The sequence below is a fragment of the Schistocerca nitens genome, chromosome 7 (genome assembly GCF_023898315.1).
Source record: "Schistocerca nitens isolate TAMUIC-IGC-003100 chromosome 7, iqSchNite1.1, whole genome shotgun sequence".
Classification (NCBI taxonomy): domain Eukaryota; kingdom Metazoa; phylum Arthropoda; class Insecta; order Orthoptera; family Acrididae; genus Schistocerca; species Schistocerca nitens.
In genome coordinates this window covers 593,143,355-593,159,687 of record NC_064620.1, presented here as the reverse complement: position 1 = coordinate 593,159,687, position 16,333 = coordinate 593,143,355, and the positions used below count along the sequence as shown (strand labels likewise).

The 16,333-nt window shown below is 45.4% G+C and overlaps 1 protein-coding gene across 1 annotated transcript in view; it reads left to right on the top strand.

Annotated features, from left to right (window-relative positions):
• The window catches only part of LOC126194782 (uncharacterized), a 369,006-nt gene that overhangs the window by 321,361 nt on the left and 31,312 nt on the right, over positions 1–16,333 (top strand). Inside the window, exon 5 of the mRNA XM_049933081.1 lies at positions 11,357–11,543. Coding sequence (XP_049789038.1) covers positions 11,357–11,543 — 187 coding nt within the window. The remainder of the gene's footprint in view (positions 1–11,356; positions 11,544–16,333) is intronic.

Here is a 16,333-nt window from a genome sequence, read left to right as displayed (position 1 = left end):
ATTACATCCGGAGATATTGTAACCTAAAGTTGACGCTTGAGTACCACTCCTCCGCTGTTCGATCGTGTGTATCGGAGAGCACCGAATTACGTAGGGATCCAAAGGGAACGGTGATGGACCTTAGGTACAGAAGAGACTGGATCAGCACATTACGCCCACATGCTAACACCTTTTTATTGGTCTTTTTCACTTACGCACATGTACATTACCATGAGGGGTGAGGTACACGTACACACGTGGTTTCCGTTTTCAATTACGGAGTGGAATAGAGTGTGTCCTGACATGTCAGGCCAATAGATGTTCAATGTGGTGGCCATCATTTGCTGCACACAACTGCAATCTCTGGCGTAATGAATGCCGTACACGCCGCAGTACATCTGGTGTAATGTCGCCGCAGACTGCCACAATACGTTGTTTCATATCCTCTGGGGTTGTAGGTACATCACGGTACACATTCTCCTTTAACGTACCCCACAGAAAGAAGTCCAGAGGTGTAAGATCAGGAGAACGGGCTGGCCAATGTATGCGTCCTCCACGTCCTATGAAACGCCCGTCGAACATCCTGTCAAGGGTCAGCCTAGTGTTAATTGCGGAATGTGGAGGTGCACCATCATGCTGATACCACATACGTCGACGCGTTTCCAGTGGGACATTTTCGAGCAAAGTTGGCAGATCATTCTGTAGAAACGCGATGTATGTTGCAGCTGTTTGGGCCCCTGCAATGAAGTGAGGACCAATGAGGTGGTCGCCAATGATTCCGCACCATACATTTACAGTCCACGGTAGCTGTCGCTCTACCTGTCTGAGCCAGCGAGGATTGTCCACGGACCAGTAATGCACGTTCCGTAGATTCACTGCCCCGTGGTTTGTGAAACCCGCTTCATCGGTAAACAGGTAGAATTGCAACGCATTCTCTGTTAATGCCCATTGACAGAATTGCACTCCATGATTAAAGTCATCACCATGTAATTTCTGATGTAGCGACACATGAAACGGGTGAAAGCGGTGACGATGCAGTATGCGCATGACACTACTTTGACTCAGTCCACCGGCTCTCGCAATGTCCCGTGTACTCATGTTTGGGCTCATGGCAACAGCAGCTGACACACCAACTGCACCCGCTTGTCCTGTGACGGGCCTGTTACGGATCCGTTTGCGTGCTACGACCATACCTGTTGCACACAGTTGGCGGTAGATGTTTTGCAATGTGCGGCACGTTGGATGCTCTCTGTCCGGGTACCGTTCTGCATACACCCTGCAGGCTTCAGCTGCATTTCGTCGACACTCGCCATAGATGAGTATCATTTCCGCCTTTTTAGAGTTCGAATACACCATGGTCACAGTTCCTATAACACTACACTATCACAGACGTCTGGTAACACGGTGTACTACAGTTGGTCTGCGTGCGGGGACGAATGCAGAATAACAATAGCAGCAGGCGCTACATGCGGACACTGCGACAGCTAGACCAAACCACAACAGTGCACTACAGCCACACTCGTAAACACGGTCGTCATCGTAAACATGTCCCTGCAGATGCTGCTCGCCGACCGTGGCCCGTGTTTGTTACAACACGCAACTGAACGTCGGAGGTTTCAAGCGTCAACTTTAGGTTACAATATCTGCGGATGTAATTAAGATTTTACAATGCAACAAACGGCACTGATTACGTATTTGTTTATATGTTCAGATGTGCTAACAAAACTAACGTGGTTCCATTTAAAAAAACCTAGGTTTGTGTTAAAAAACATACTTCCGTGCATTTTTGTATGGTTTATATTAAACAATTACACTAGCCCCTCTCCTCACGTTCGGTCTGTGGAATCGGTTCGTCAGTATTTGATGTGGTTTACGAAATTTAACAGCGGTAACGTTAGGTGACTCACCCTGTATATATATATATATATAGGGGGTTACAAAAAGGTACGGCCAAACTATCAGGAAACATTCCTCACCCACAAATAAAGAAAAGATGTTATGTGGACATATGTCCGGAAACGTTTAATTTCCATGTTAGAGCTCATTTTAGTTTCGTCAGTATGTACTGTACTTCCTCGATTCACCGCCAGTTGGCCCAATTGAAGGACGGTAATGTTGACTTCGTTGCTTGTGTTGACATTCAACTCATTGCTCTACAGTACTAGCATCAAGCACATCAGTACGTAGCATCAACAGGTTAGTGTTCAAATAACTTCCGGGAATTCAGCCAGGTAACACTTTCAGCGCCGCCGATATTTCGGCGGGAGAACACCCCGCCATTTTCAAGGCAAACTGCAACGGACTGGCGGCGTTCATGCAAATTTAATACCTCGGTTCTCGGACAGAAGCAGGAAAGATAACACACACACACACACACACACTGAACACTAGTGCCACCAAAGATGACCAAAGTCAGAGCTATCGATAGTGAGACTATGAATTCGCAGGTGAGGCAGCATTGAATCTGTTCCTCTGTTTTTTGACAAGGGAGAGAGCCGGATTCCAAACAGAGTTTAAACAGAAACCTCCATCCCTGTTAACGAGGTTGCTCGCTAATTTAATCTCAACTGCCTAATGACACTGTCCCAATAGCTGGACGTGCATGCTAATATCTCGGTGTTATTATATAACATAGGGTGACCAGTATCCAAGCAATGTTCGGCAATAGCAGATCTATTTGGCTGCTGTAATCGTGTGTGCCGTTTATGCTCAGTACATCTGTCCTCCACGGTCCTGATAGTTTGACCAATATATGTCATGCCGCAGCTACAAGGAATACGATATACACCCGCCTTACGCAGTCCAAGATCATCCCTAACGGAACTCAAAAGTGCTCTAATTTTAGATGGAGGTCGGAAAACACATTTCACATCGTATTTCCGTAAAATACGACCGATCTTATTGGACTTGTTTCCTACGTAAGGCAAAAAGGCAGTAGACTTAGGTGTTGACCCAGAATTATCATCAATCGCCCGATGTACAGTCGGTCGATAGCGCAACGCACGTTCAATCTGTGTATCACTATAACCATTTTGATGAAATGTAACTTCAAGATGGGACAGCTCAGCTGGCAAAGTCTGAGCGTCAGAAACGTCATGTGCCCTGTGTACCAAGGTACGAAGTACCCCTTCACGCTGAGCCGAATGGTGACAACTATTAGCTTGTAAGTACAAGTCGGTGTGAGTACGTTTCCTGTAGACTGCACGTCCCAATGATCCATCATCCTTCCTCCTAACCAACACGTCGAGAAAGGGAAGGCAACCATCCTCTTCCACCTCCATCGTAAAACGAATGTTCGGGTGGATCGAGTTCAGATGTTCTCGAAAGACATTCAAATTCTCCCTACCGTGAGGCCAAACAACGAAGGTATCGTCAACGCATCTAAAGAAACAGGCGGGTTTTAAAGGCGCCGACTCCAATGCACGTCCCTCGAAGTCTTCCATAAACACATTTGCGACCACAGGAGACAACGAACTACCCATCACAACTCCATCTGTCTGCCCGTAATACTGGTCATTAAATAGAAAGTAAGTGGATGTCAACACATGCCTAAAGAGATTAGTTAAATCAGCACCAAACCTGGCTTCAATTAACCGCAACGAATCAGACAGAGGAACACGACTGAAGAGAGAGACCACATCGAAACTCACTAAAATATCAGAGTCATTCAGCCTCAGTCCCTCCAAACGACGTAAAAAATCAGCTGAGTTCCTGATATGATGTTCACACCGTCCTACTTGTGGACTCAACAGTGTTCATCACGAACGTGGTTTTGCAGTCAGTGCAATGTTCACAAATGCGGAGTTGGCAGATGCCCATTTGATGTATGGATTAGCACGGGGCAATAGCCGTGGCGCGGTACGTTTGTATCGAGACAGATTTTCAGAACGAATGTGTCCCGACAGGAAGACGTTCGAAGCAATTGATCGGCGTCTTAGGGAGCACGGAACATTCCAGCCTATGACTCGCGACTGGGGAAGACCTAGAACGACGAGGACACCTGCAATGGACGAGGCAATTCTTCGTGCAGTTGACGATAACCCTAATGTCGGCGTAAGAGAAGTTGCTGTGGTACAAGTAACGTTGACCACGTCTCTGTATGGAGAGTGCTACGGGAGAATCAGTTGTTTCCGTACCATGTACAGCGTGTGCAGGCACTATCAGCAGCTGATTGGCCTCCACGGGTACACTTCTGCGAATGGTTCATCCAACAACGTGTCAATCCTCATTTCATTGTAAATGTTGTCTTTACGGATGAGGCTTCATTCCAACGTGATCAAACTGTAAATTTTCACAATCAACATGTGTGGGCTGACGAGAATCCGCACGAAATTGTGCAATCACGTCATTAACACAGATGTTCTGTGAACGTTTGGGCAGGCATTGTTGGTGATGTCTTGATTGGGCCCCATGTTCTTCCACCTACGCTCAATGGAGCACGTAATCATGATTTCATACGGGATACTCGACCTGTGCTGCGAGAACATGTGCCTTTACAAGTACGACACAACATGTGGTTCATGCACGATGGAGCTCCTGCACATTTCAGTCGAAGTGTTCGTACGCTTCTCAACAACAGATTCGGTGACCGATGGACTGGTAGAGGCGGACTAATTCCATGGCCTCCACGCTCACCTGACCTCAACCCTCTTGACTTTCATTTATGGGGGCATTTGAAAGCTCTTGCCTACGCAACCCCGGTACCAAATGCAGAGACTCTTTGTGCTCGTATTGTGGACGGCTGTGATACAATACGCCATTCTCCAGGGCTGCATCAGCGCATCAGGGATTCCATGATACGGAGGGTGGATGCATGTATCCTCGCTAATGAAGGGCATTTTTAACATTTCCTGTAACAAACTGTTTGAAGTGACGCTGGTACGTTCTGTTGCTGTTTGTTTCCATTCCTTGATTAATGTGATTTGAAGAGAAGTAATAAAATGAGCTCTAACATGGAAAGTAAGCGTTTCCGGACACATGTCCACATAACATATTTTCTTTCTTTGTGTGTGAGGAATGTTTCCTGAAAGTTTGGCATTACCTTTGTGTAACACCAAGCAGCGTAGTTGTAGTCATTTAGTAAAGATCCAATTTCTGTTCCTGTCATTGGTATTTCTTTCAGTTACCTTTTGCACTGTGCTGTAGCAGTTCTGTCTATGAATAGTCCACGTAAAATCAAGCTATATTATTTGTCAGTGACAGATAATTCGAAAGTTACTTTCTACATTAAGTTTGTGACCTCACTCTAGTTACTTATGCTGCGTAGGTACAGCGTTAATTTTCTCTAAATTTTGTGGATAGTTATTCCATTTTATCAAGAAATTGAAAAGTTACAAATTTTCGCCAAGATAGCGTTTTCCAAAAACGTAAGCCACTGGCGGAGCTACGACCGTTGCGTGGGGCATGGACACATGAGATAAGCCAACAATCATCTCTTTTCATTTCATGAAAGGCCCCTTTTGACCTCTCCGTTTTGCGCTCTGAATAAAATTCACATCCCGTATAGTATCACATCGGAGAGGCGGCTTCAGTACAAAGGATAGAACTAACGGGCTTGCGTAGCATTCTGAGAAGCTGTTGAAATAACTCTAGCTGGCGGAAAAAATGACCCTGCTGTTTTTCCGTAAGTGGCGAGGTTTTAGAAAGCACCCAATACTAGCGCTTGCTGTGAGACTAGATGGTGAACCTTTACAGCTAAGGCACATCTCCTACCGTGAATGGAGTCAACCTCCACGGAGCAGAGACATACAGCTTCGGCCCTAAGTTGCAGTCGTTTTCCAGAATCTCTAAGGCCAGAAAATTTCTAAAGATATCGCGAGTTTTATAGAGTGAGACGGTTAACAAACTGGGTAACAGTAATGATTTCGTGTGGCTCAGTGGTCTGAGGGATGTCCTACAATTCGACGCCACTTCCACGACTTTGTGTGTCAATAATCTAACCAATAGGTGATGGGGGATCTGCAGTTTAAGGTGGAACCAGAACTACGTGTCCTTCAGGACGGCTCTTCTCTTCACTGACACGAGAAGGTTATATTAAAGGCTAACTGAAGATTTTCGGGATTCCATTCCAAGACCTCTCAGTCTCCAGAAAAGCGCTAGACCACCTGGTCCGACATAATTACGATGATAACTTGCAGTTACGACCGCAGACAGACCACTGACGCCCCTATGTCACCACCTACGTAATCTTCGACGTTCTACTGACGTGTTTCACAACTAGACAGAATACGGCGCGTGCTGCCGCAGCCGAAACTCTGTCTGTGCGGCTTTTCAAAATGCGGCGGTTGAATGCACGACTTGTACGGCACAGACAGCAAACCTCTTACCTTGCGTGTTCCCTCTAAATTACAAGTATGTTTGTGCGTGAACACAAGTAAATTCTTCGGTAGCAGAATTGTACATCGATAGCTACCAGCTGTGACTGCAGTGTCGCCAATAATAACCATGAAAGTTAGTGTCAGTTCGCCCATGAAAGTTAGTGTCTGTTCGCTAATAAACTCGCAGCAGAAACAGAGGTTCAGTGACAGCAACTGGTTGAGCCTGAGCGCCGTATTTACTGTGCATTAATGCTGTTGAGTGTGCACAGATAACCTCATTGTTGTCGCAGTAACACAGCGCTAGCAGCCGGTTCAGCGTTTGTGTGTGGCTAACGCGTGCAAAGTAGGCTTGTGTGCGTGCGAGGTAAACTCATCGCTGATGCAGCAGGACACCGACGGAAACTGGCTGTAATGTGTGTTTATACTTGTGAATATGTGCCAAACGCACAGCAAGCATTTGACTTCCAATGAATGGCTTGTGTGAATGGATTATTCTGTGTGTATGCACCGGTAAACTTCTCGCTGGCGCTGCAGCACGACAGCGAACAACCGAAGCTGCACGTCTGGCTATAATGTGCATATATGTTTGAGTGCCTTCGCAGGTAAACTCACTCCTGGCACAACGGCACAATGACTGCAATAGACTTAGCTTGCGTATGTGGAAAATGGCTGTGTGCTTGGTAGCGTGCGCGCACGCGCGCGTGCGCTTGTGTGTGTGTGTGTGTGTGTGTGTGTGCACAGTGTAACACGCCGTTTCAAAAACGTCTTTACAACGATGTGTCCACTAAACAGACTTTCATCGTTTTCTTTTCAACCTGAGGTTGTAGAGAGTTTCAGGGAGAGCATAAGGGAACAATTGACAGGAATGGAGGAAAGAAATACAGTAGAAGAAGAATGGGTAGCTTTGAGGAATGAAATAGTGAAGGCAGCAGAGGATCAAGTAGGTAAAAAGACGAGGGCTAGTAGAAATCCTTGGGTAACAGAAGAGATACTGAATTGATGAAAGGAGAAAATACAAAAATGCAGCAAGTGAAGCAGGCAAAAAGGAATACAAACGTCTCTAAAATGAGATCGAAAGGAGGTGCAAAATGGCTAAGCAGGGATGCCTAAAGGACAAATGTAAGGACGTAGAGGCATATCTCATGAGGGGTAAGATAGATACTGCCTACAGGAAAATTAAAGAGACCTTTAGAGAAAAGAGAACCACTTGCATGAATATCAAGAGCTCAGATGGAAACCCAGTTCTAAGCAAAGAAGGGAAAGCAGAGAGGTGGAAGGAGTATTTAAAGGGTCTATCCAGGGGCGATGTTCTTGAGGACAATATTATGGAAATGGAAGAGGAGGTACATGAAGATGAAGTGGGAGATATGATACTGCGTGAAGAGTTTGACAGAGCACTGATAAACCTAAGTCGAAACAAGGCCCCGGGAGTAGACAACATCCCATTAGAGCTACTGGCAGCCTTGGAAGAGCCAGTCCTGACAAAACTCGACCATCTGGTGAGCAAGATGTATGAGACAGGCAAAATTCCCTCAGACTTCAAGAAGAATATAATAATTCCGATCCCAAAGACAGCAGGCGTTGAGAGATGTGAAATTACCTATCAGTTTAATAAGTCACAGCTGCAAAATACTAACGCGAATTCTTTGCAGACGATTGGAAAAACTGGTAGAAGCTTACCTCGGGGAAGATCAGTTTGGATTCCGTAGAAATGTTGGAACACGTGAGGCAATACTGACCCTACGACTTATTTTAGAAGAAAGGTTAAGGAAAGGCAAACCTACGTTTCTAGCTTTTGTACACTTAGAGAAAGCTTTTGACAATGTTGACTGGAATACTTTCAAATTCTGAAGGTGGTAGGGTTAAAATACAGGGAGCGAACGGCTATTTACTACTTGTACAGAAACCAAATGGCATTTATAAGAGTCAAGGGACATGAAAGGGGAGCAGTGGTTGGGAATGGAGTGAGACAGGGTTGTAGTCTCTCCCCAATGTTATTCGATCTGTATATTGAGCAAGCAGTAAAGGAAACAAAAGAAACATACGAGTAGGTATTAAAATCATGGAGAAGAAATAAAAACTTTGAGGTTCGCCAATGACATTGTAATTCTGTCAGAGACAGCAAAGGACTTGGAACAGCAGTTGAACGGAATGGACAGTGTCTTGAAAGGAGGGTATGAGATGAACATCAACAAAAGCAAAAGGAGGATAATGGAATGTAGTCTAATTAAGTCGGGTGATGCTGAGGGAATTAGATTAGGAAATGAGACACTTAAAGTAGTAAAGGAGTTTTGCTATTTGGGGAGCAAAATAACTGATGATGGTCGAAGTAGAGAGGATATAAAATGTAGACTGGCAATGGCAAGGAAAGCGTTTCTGAAGAAGAGAAATTTGTTACCATCGGGTATAGATTTAAGTGTCAGGAAGTCGTTTCTGAAAGTATTTGTATCGAGTGTAGCCATGTATGGAAGTGAAACATGCACGATAAATAGTTTGGACAAGAAGAGAATAGATGCTTTTGAAATGTGGTGCTACAGAAGAATGCTGAAGATTAGATGGGTAGATCACATAACTAATGAGGAGGTATTGAATAGAATTGGGGAGAAGAGAAATTTGTGGCACAACTTGACTAGAAGAAGGGATCGGTTGGTAGGACATGTTCTGAGTCATGAAGGGATCACCAATTTAGAATTGTAGGGCAGGGTGGAGGGTAAAATTCGTAGAGGGAGACCAAGAGATGAATAAACTAAGCAGATTCAGAAGGATGTAGGCTGCAGTAGGTACTGGGAGATGAAGATGCTTGCACAGGATAGAGTAGCATGGAGAGCTGCATCAAACCAGTCTCAGGACTGAAGACCACAACAACAACATTATTTATTTATGTATTGAAAGAAGAGTAACTGAAAGGCCTTTCAAGTTTACTTGGATAATTGTCTTAAAATTGATCTCCCTGTCTTCTTCTCAGAGGTATGATGGTCTCGCATAGTCTGTATACGAAGAAATGTCCTAGTTCCGTGTCTACCGACTAGGTGGCTTACTATCCACTAAATAAAATAGTTGAATCTTGTGTATTCATATATTCCTGGAGGATTGGCTCACAAAATATGTCTCACAAAATGTTCCTCAAGGGTGTTGTGTCAACCACTAAGCTTGACTACATTTTACAACTGTCTTTCCAACGCTCCCACCAAGCGCGAACAGTGATTCTGTTATACATAGAATTTAGACATTTCGAAGATATTTTAAATTTTTTCACACAAATGGACGTTTAACTACCCTGAGAGTTGCTGTCAATATTTATGCAAATGATTTCACAAAGCTAATATTTAACTTTGCCGGCCGGAGTGCCCGAGTGGTTCTAGGCGCTAGAGTCTGGAACACCATGACCGCTACGGTCGGGGGTTCGAATCTTTCCTCGGGCATGGCTGTGTGTGATGTCCTTAGGTTAGTTAGGTTTAAGTAGTTCTGTTATAGGGGACTGATGGCCTCAGAAGTTAAGTCCCATAGTGCTCAGAGATATTTGAACCATTTGCTTAAATTTAACTTTAGTCATTCACATGTTAATACATATTCAATGAAATTGTAACTGGAGTTCAATAAGTAACTATGCAGTCCATAACTTTATATATTAAAGTAATGGATGTTATAAGAGATGCTGGAAGTGATCCCACACAACTTAAAGACACAGTTGCACACGTTTCTGCATGTTGTTGAAGACGTCGTGCAGAACATCGGGAGTGATGTTCCGAATGTGATTTGTCAGTGCAGCTTGAAGTTCTTGTATGGTGTGCGGATTGCCTTCACAGGCCTTTCCCTTCAACGTACCCATCCGTTGGAGCCATGTCGGGGGAACGTGGAGGCTAGACTCGTCGAGATATGATGCGGTCACCGAAGGTGTCCTTTAAAAAGTTCATCGCCTTGTGGGCGGTATGTGCTGTCGTCCCATCTTGTTGGAACCAGTCCTCATTCAAGTCACCTAGGAAGGGCTCCAGAATACCGATGCAGTTCCGTTCTGCATTTATGGTGTCCTGAAACGAGATCGGCCCAATGATGCGTTTACGAGTTACGGCGCACCAAACACACAACCTTTTGATCATGAAGTGATGACACCTTAAATTCATGCGGATTCTCCGTCGTCCATTCTGGCTATTCACGCTATCAGAGAGATGATACCATGCCTCAACCGTGAAAAACGTTTTGTCAAGAATTCCTCACCATTGTCCTGCAGGAAGGACAGACACCAGCTGCAAAAGTTAACACGCGCCGGGTGATCAGTGTCTCTTATTTCATGCACGTCCGACATTTTGTACGGATACATGGACAGTGACTTCCGGAGAATCTTGTGAGTGGAATCCACGGACACGTGGGCCTGCTGAGATAGTCACATAACCGATTTCTTTGGACTTTGCAGCATCATGTCTTGCACCTCCGCCACCTTCTCTTCGGATGTTGAAGCGGATGGCCTTCCTGATTTTGGAGCATTATGAACGCTTCGGGTCTCTCGAAACTTGATATTGAGATTCCGTACAACATTGTGGTTAGGCATCTTCACTCACGGGGACTTTGCAGCAAATGCAGCTTCTACTGCTGTGGTAAGCTTGTCACCATTGCGGAACACATGCTATACAAAAAACATTCTTTGTTCAATCGTCAGCATGTGGACTTGGATCACAAAGATGTCACATAAGACGTTGGTCTTCAAACAAACCGGACCTGCGAACAAATACGTGGTCAAATATGGTTCAAATATGTTAAACAATGGAAAATATTGTATTAATAATTGACATTACTTGGCACACCACCACATGTTACTGCACAGTTACTTTCTGAACACTCGGGTAGTTCAGAAGCTAAATAGGGCTCGATTATTACAGAAATTTGCTGTTTACACTTGCGTGGAGAGATTGATACCCGCTGGTATCGCACATTTCGTAATATGCATTAGGCTTGATTACGTCACAACAGGTAAACTCGTCACTGGTTCGGCAGCACAACGACAGCAGCACGCCGAGTCTCCACGTCCTGCACTAACGTGGGTGCACCCCCGTGTGTGTCGCCAGGTGAACTCGTCGCTGACGCAGCGCCACAACGACAGCAACCGGCTGAGTCTGCGCGTCCGCCTGCAGCGGAGCAGCTTCACGGCGCGCGGCGAGCTCTCCCTGAAGTGCGTGGCCTTCCTGTCCTCCGTGTACCGCCGCGTCGCCGAGAGGGACATCGGCGCCACGCCGCAGCCCTACCCGCAGAAAGGTGAGCCAGCCTGTCTGCCGCCCTCGCACGGGACGTCAAGGCAGCTCAACGTCCACATAAGGCGTGAGAAGTATTTCAACCGACAAATTCTGGGAGATTGCAGGGGACATCAAAACAAATATTTTTCCCTAATGTCATATTTTTCCTATGAGGAGTATTTAAACCGGTGACGGCCGTATTACTTGTAGTGTCGGCAGACTTGCCAACACTACGCACACTAATTGAAAGAGGCGGCCAAGATGCACGCGCTAACTCACGAAGGATGGAGTGAGGTCTGAAACAGGAGACTTAATGAATGTGATAAAGAAAATACGTATCTTTGGAATATACTTAACTTTTAATACATCCTTGTATACATCGTTCTTGATGAGACATCTGGAGATTGTGGCGATACAAGTGACTCTTTATATACAAGCTACTTAAGGCTAATGGCGCCTTGCTAAGTCGTAGCCATTAACTTAGCTGAAGGCTATTCTAACTGTCTCTCGGCAAATGAGAGAAATGGCTTCGTCCGTATAGTCGCTAGCAACGTCGTCGTACAACTGGGGTGAGTTCTCGTACGTCTCTCGAGACCTGCCGTGTGGTGGCGCTCGATCTGCGATCACACAGTGGCGACACGCGGGTCCGACATGTACTAATGGACCGCGGCCGATTTAAGCTACCACCTAGCAAGTGTGGTGTCTGGCAGTGATACCACATTACTATCTTCAGTTGTTACAGGGCGTATTACACTCTTCAGTTGTAGAGGCAACTGCTATCCACCAGTGTAGTGGTGCATTGTCTCTGTTTACTAATGGAGCGATACACCTGGAGTGAGTACACTGATATGGTTGGTGCGTACTACGTAGCGCACCATATCGGACGAGCTGCACAGCGGGTTTATCAGCAAAATATCCTAATCGCCGTATACCGCATCATACGACCTTTGCTGCTGTGTACCAACGTCTGCGGGAGACCGCGTCATTTAGCAGATTACCTGGACACGGACGCCGTCGCACGATAAGAACGCTGCAATTTGAGGAAGCTGTCTTGCAGCATGTGGAGTGGGATCCTTCAATCAGCACTCGTGCAATTCCACGTGACACGGGGACGAATCAGACGAATGTAAGAACAGCGTGTTCACAACCTGGAACGATTACCCACCCAGAGCACAATTTTCGCAGTGGTACCTGGAACAATGTGAAATGCATCCTACATTTACATGCTCTGTGTTGTTTACCGATGAAGCAACGTTCGGGCGTGATGGAGTCTTCAACATGCACAATTCTAATGTTTGGAGTGAGGATGACCCACATGCCACAGTTACTAGCGCTTATCAAGTGCGGTTCTTCGTTAATGTGTGGGTCGGCGTTGTTGGGGACTGTTTAATTGGGCCGTATCTGCTACCTAGGCCATTAAGTGGTAGGCACTATTACAATTTTCTCGCCAGAGCATTGCCAGAATTGCTGGAAGGCGTTTCGCTCCCTACAAGACAACGCATGTGGTTCCAACATGACAGAGCGCCGGCACATTTCAGTCATCGTGTGCGTCGATTCCTGGACCGACGGTTCCCAGAAATGTGGTTTGGCACAGGTGGTCCTGTACCATGGCCTGCTAGATCCCCAGAAATGTACCCTCTGGACTTTTTTGTGTCGGGAGAGATGCGCAACCTTGTTTACGCAACTCCTGTTGCATCAGAAGAGGATGTGGTTGTCCGGATAATAGCAGCAGCAGGAACAATTCAGGATACTCCTGGGGTTTTTGCCCGTGTCAGACAGAACATGATCCGACGGTGTAACCTTTGTTTATTTGTCAATAGAGGAATTTTTGAAAATCTACTGTCATTGGAATTGGGTTGTGTTTATGTGTTGTCTCTTGGTCATAAGAAAATGTAAAAGTGTTTGTCGGTTTAATTAATTTTCCGCCAAAGATAACTTCCTCTACCGGTTTAAATAGTCCTCATAGGAAAAAATGGCGTTGGGAAAAAAATATTTGTTTTGATGTCCCCTGCAGCCTCCCAGAGTTTGTCGGTTTAAATACATTTCGCCCTGTAGAGTTTCTCGAGGTTTGTGACGTCGGAGTTTCACGTTGCAGAACCTTCCAACGCGTGGAAGGACCGACCAGACTAGTTAGGTTCTTCCCTTGAGCAGAGGACCTTGGCCGGAAGATGTAAGATCAGTTACTTACTCATGAGCAGAACTTGCGGTACATCATATTGGGTGTCCTATGTAAGATCGCTAAGCGGGTCCATTCAGTCCCTTGTTGACCAGTCTGATATGGCAGTTGAAGATAGCTAAACGGAAGCTGAAGTTTCACCTTTCAAGAAGTGTTTCACACAGGAGAATCGTACAGACATATCGCAATTTGATCATCGGACAGACTCCCGTATGAACGACATAGTAATAAGCCTTCCTGATGTTGAGGAAGAACTGAAACATTTGAAAGCAATGAAATCGCCAAGGCCGGATGGAATCCCAGTTCGGTGTTACAAACACTACTGTACCGCCTTAGCCGCTTGCCTAGCCTACATTTATCGTGAGTCTCTCGCCCAGTAGAAACTCCCAAGCGACTGAGGAAACGCGCAGGTGACTCCAGTATACAAGAAGGGTAGAAGAACGGATCCAACGAATTAAGATCAAAACCCCTAACTTAATTTGCTGCAGAATTCTTGAACATGTCCTCAATTCGAATTTAATAAACTTTCTTTACACTGAGAAGTTTATGTCCGCGAATCAGCATGGCTTTAGAAAGCATCGCTCGTGCGAAACTCAGTTGCCCTTTTCTCACATGATATACTGCGAACTATGAATGAAGGGGAACAAGCAGATTATATATTTCTAGATTTCAGAAAAGCACCTGTCACGGTGCCACATTACAGGCTGTTAACAGAGCTACGAGCCTAAGGCATATGTTCACAGATAAGTGAGTGCATCGAAGTCTTCTTAAATAATAGATTGCACTATGTTGTCCTCGACGGTGAGTGTTCGCCAGATACGAGGGTGTCATCAGGGGTGCCCCAGGAAAATGTGGTAGGTCGACGTTGTTCTCCATATACATAAATCACTTGGAGCGCAGAGTGCGCAGCAATCAGGGGTTGTTTGCTGATGACGCTGTGGTATGCGGCAATGTATCGAAGTTGTGTGACTGAAGGATGATACGACTTAGATAAAATTCCTAGTTGGTGTGATCAATGGCAGCTAGCTCTAAATGTGAAAAAATGTAAGTTAATGTGGCTGATTAGAAAGAACAAACCTGTAATATTCGGTCACAGTGTTACTTGTGTTCCGCTTGACACAGTCAGCTTGTATAAATATCTGGGCGTAACGTTCCAAAGCGATATGAAATTGAATGAGCACGTCAGAACGATTGTAGGGAAGGTGAATGGTCGACTTCAGTTACTGGGAGAATTTTAGGAAAGAGTGGTTGACCTGTAAAGGTGACTGCATATAGAACGCTGCTGCTACCAATTCTTGAATACTTTTCGAGTGTTTGGGATCCGCACCAGGTCGGATTGAAAGGAGACGCCGAAGCAATTAAGAGACTAGCTGCTAGATTTCTTACCGGCAGGTTCGAACAACATGTACGTGTTACGGAGATGCTTCAGGAACTCTAATGAGAATGCCTAGAGGAAGGTGACGTTCTTCGAGAGACACTATTGAGAAGGAGAACCGGCGTTGGAAGCTGAATGCCGAGCGATTCTACTGCCGCCAACAAACATTGTGCATAAGGACAGGGAGATAAGATTCGTGAAGTTAGGGCTCATATGGAGGCATGTAGATAGTCGCTTTTGCCTCGCTCTGTTTGCGAGTGGAAGATGAAATGAAATGACTAGTAGGGATATAGGGTCTCCTCCGCCACGCCCAGTACGGTGGCTTGCGGAGTATCTGTGTAGATATAGATATCTGTATCGTTCGCAGTTGCCTTAATTTGTAATATCTATATTGTCCCTGTTAGGTTTACAGAGATATGTGACAGAATGGACTGAATGACTGTAAACACGTTGAGACGTCAAAGAAAAACTTTCAGGTAGGAGACGTAGAGGGTAAAATTTGTTTGGCAGGTAGGGTGAGGGGGGGGGGGGCGGGTGGAGCATGGAATGTATTCAACAAACAATTGGAAACGTTGGGTGTAAGTGATATTCTAACATGAATGGTTTGGCACATAAGAGGGAAAAGCTACTCCACAGCCAAATACAAATTAAAGGAGACTCAAAAGCATTTTCCTTCTTCTTATTCTTCTTCTGCACTTCAACTGTTAGGCACTTTATTTTACTGTGTCCATCTCGTCCATGACATTCCCCAACGTCTACAGCCTAACTGGTTACAATTTCTGGCTTTGGAATGTGTGGTAAAACATAACCCCAGCAGCGACTGCATAGAGCTGCAGCATGGCGGTAGCAGACGGTGCCGGCCAGGGCATTACATGAGTCGGAGAAGGTTCCTCATATTTTGTTGGCACCTTCCCATTGAAAACCGCGATCACCACTGATCACAGAAGGCAAGCTTCGTCCTGGTTACACAGCATATGCTTCACTCACAACGAACAGGAAAGTTTCAGTATCTACCGTCAATTTTTAACATATCATTTCCCATCGAGTATATTTTGTCTGACAGAGAAAACGCAAGTGTTTCGCCTCACCCTCAACGGAGTGACCAGAAGCACATCATCTTGAACCTCCGTCAGGTTTGACGTCGACTTGTACACAATGAGCCCTTCACAGTTTTACATGAGATACAGCACGCCCCGGCTTCCTCTCTTGTGTCAGTGTCTTCAATTCACAGCACAATTTGCGCTCATCGTTGTCAATTATT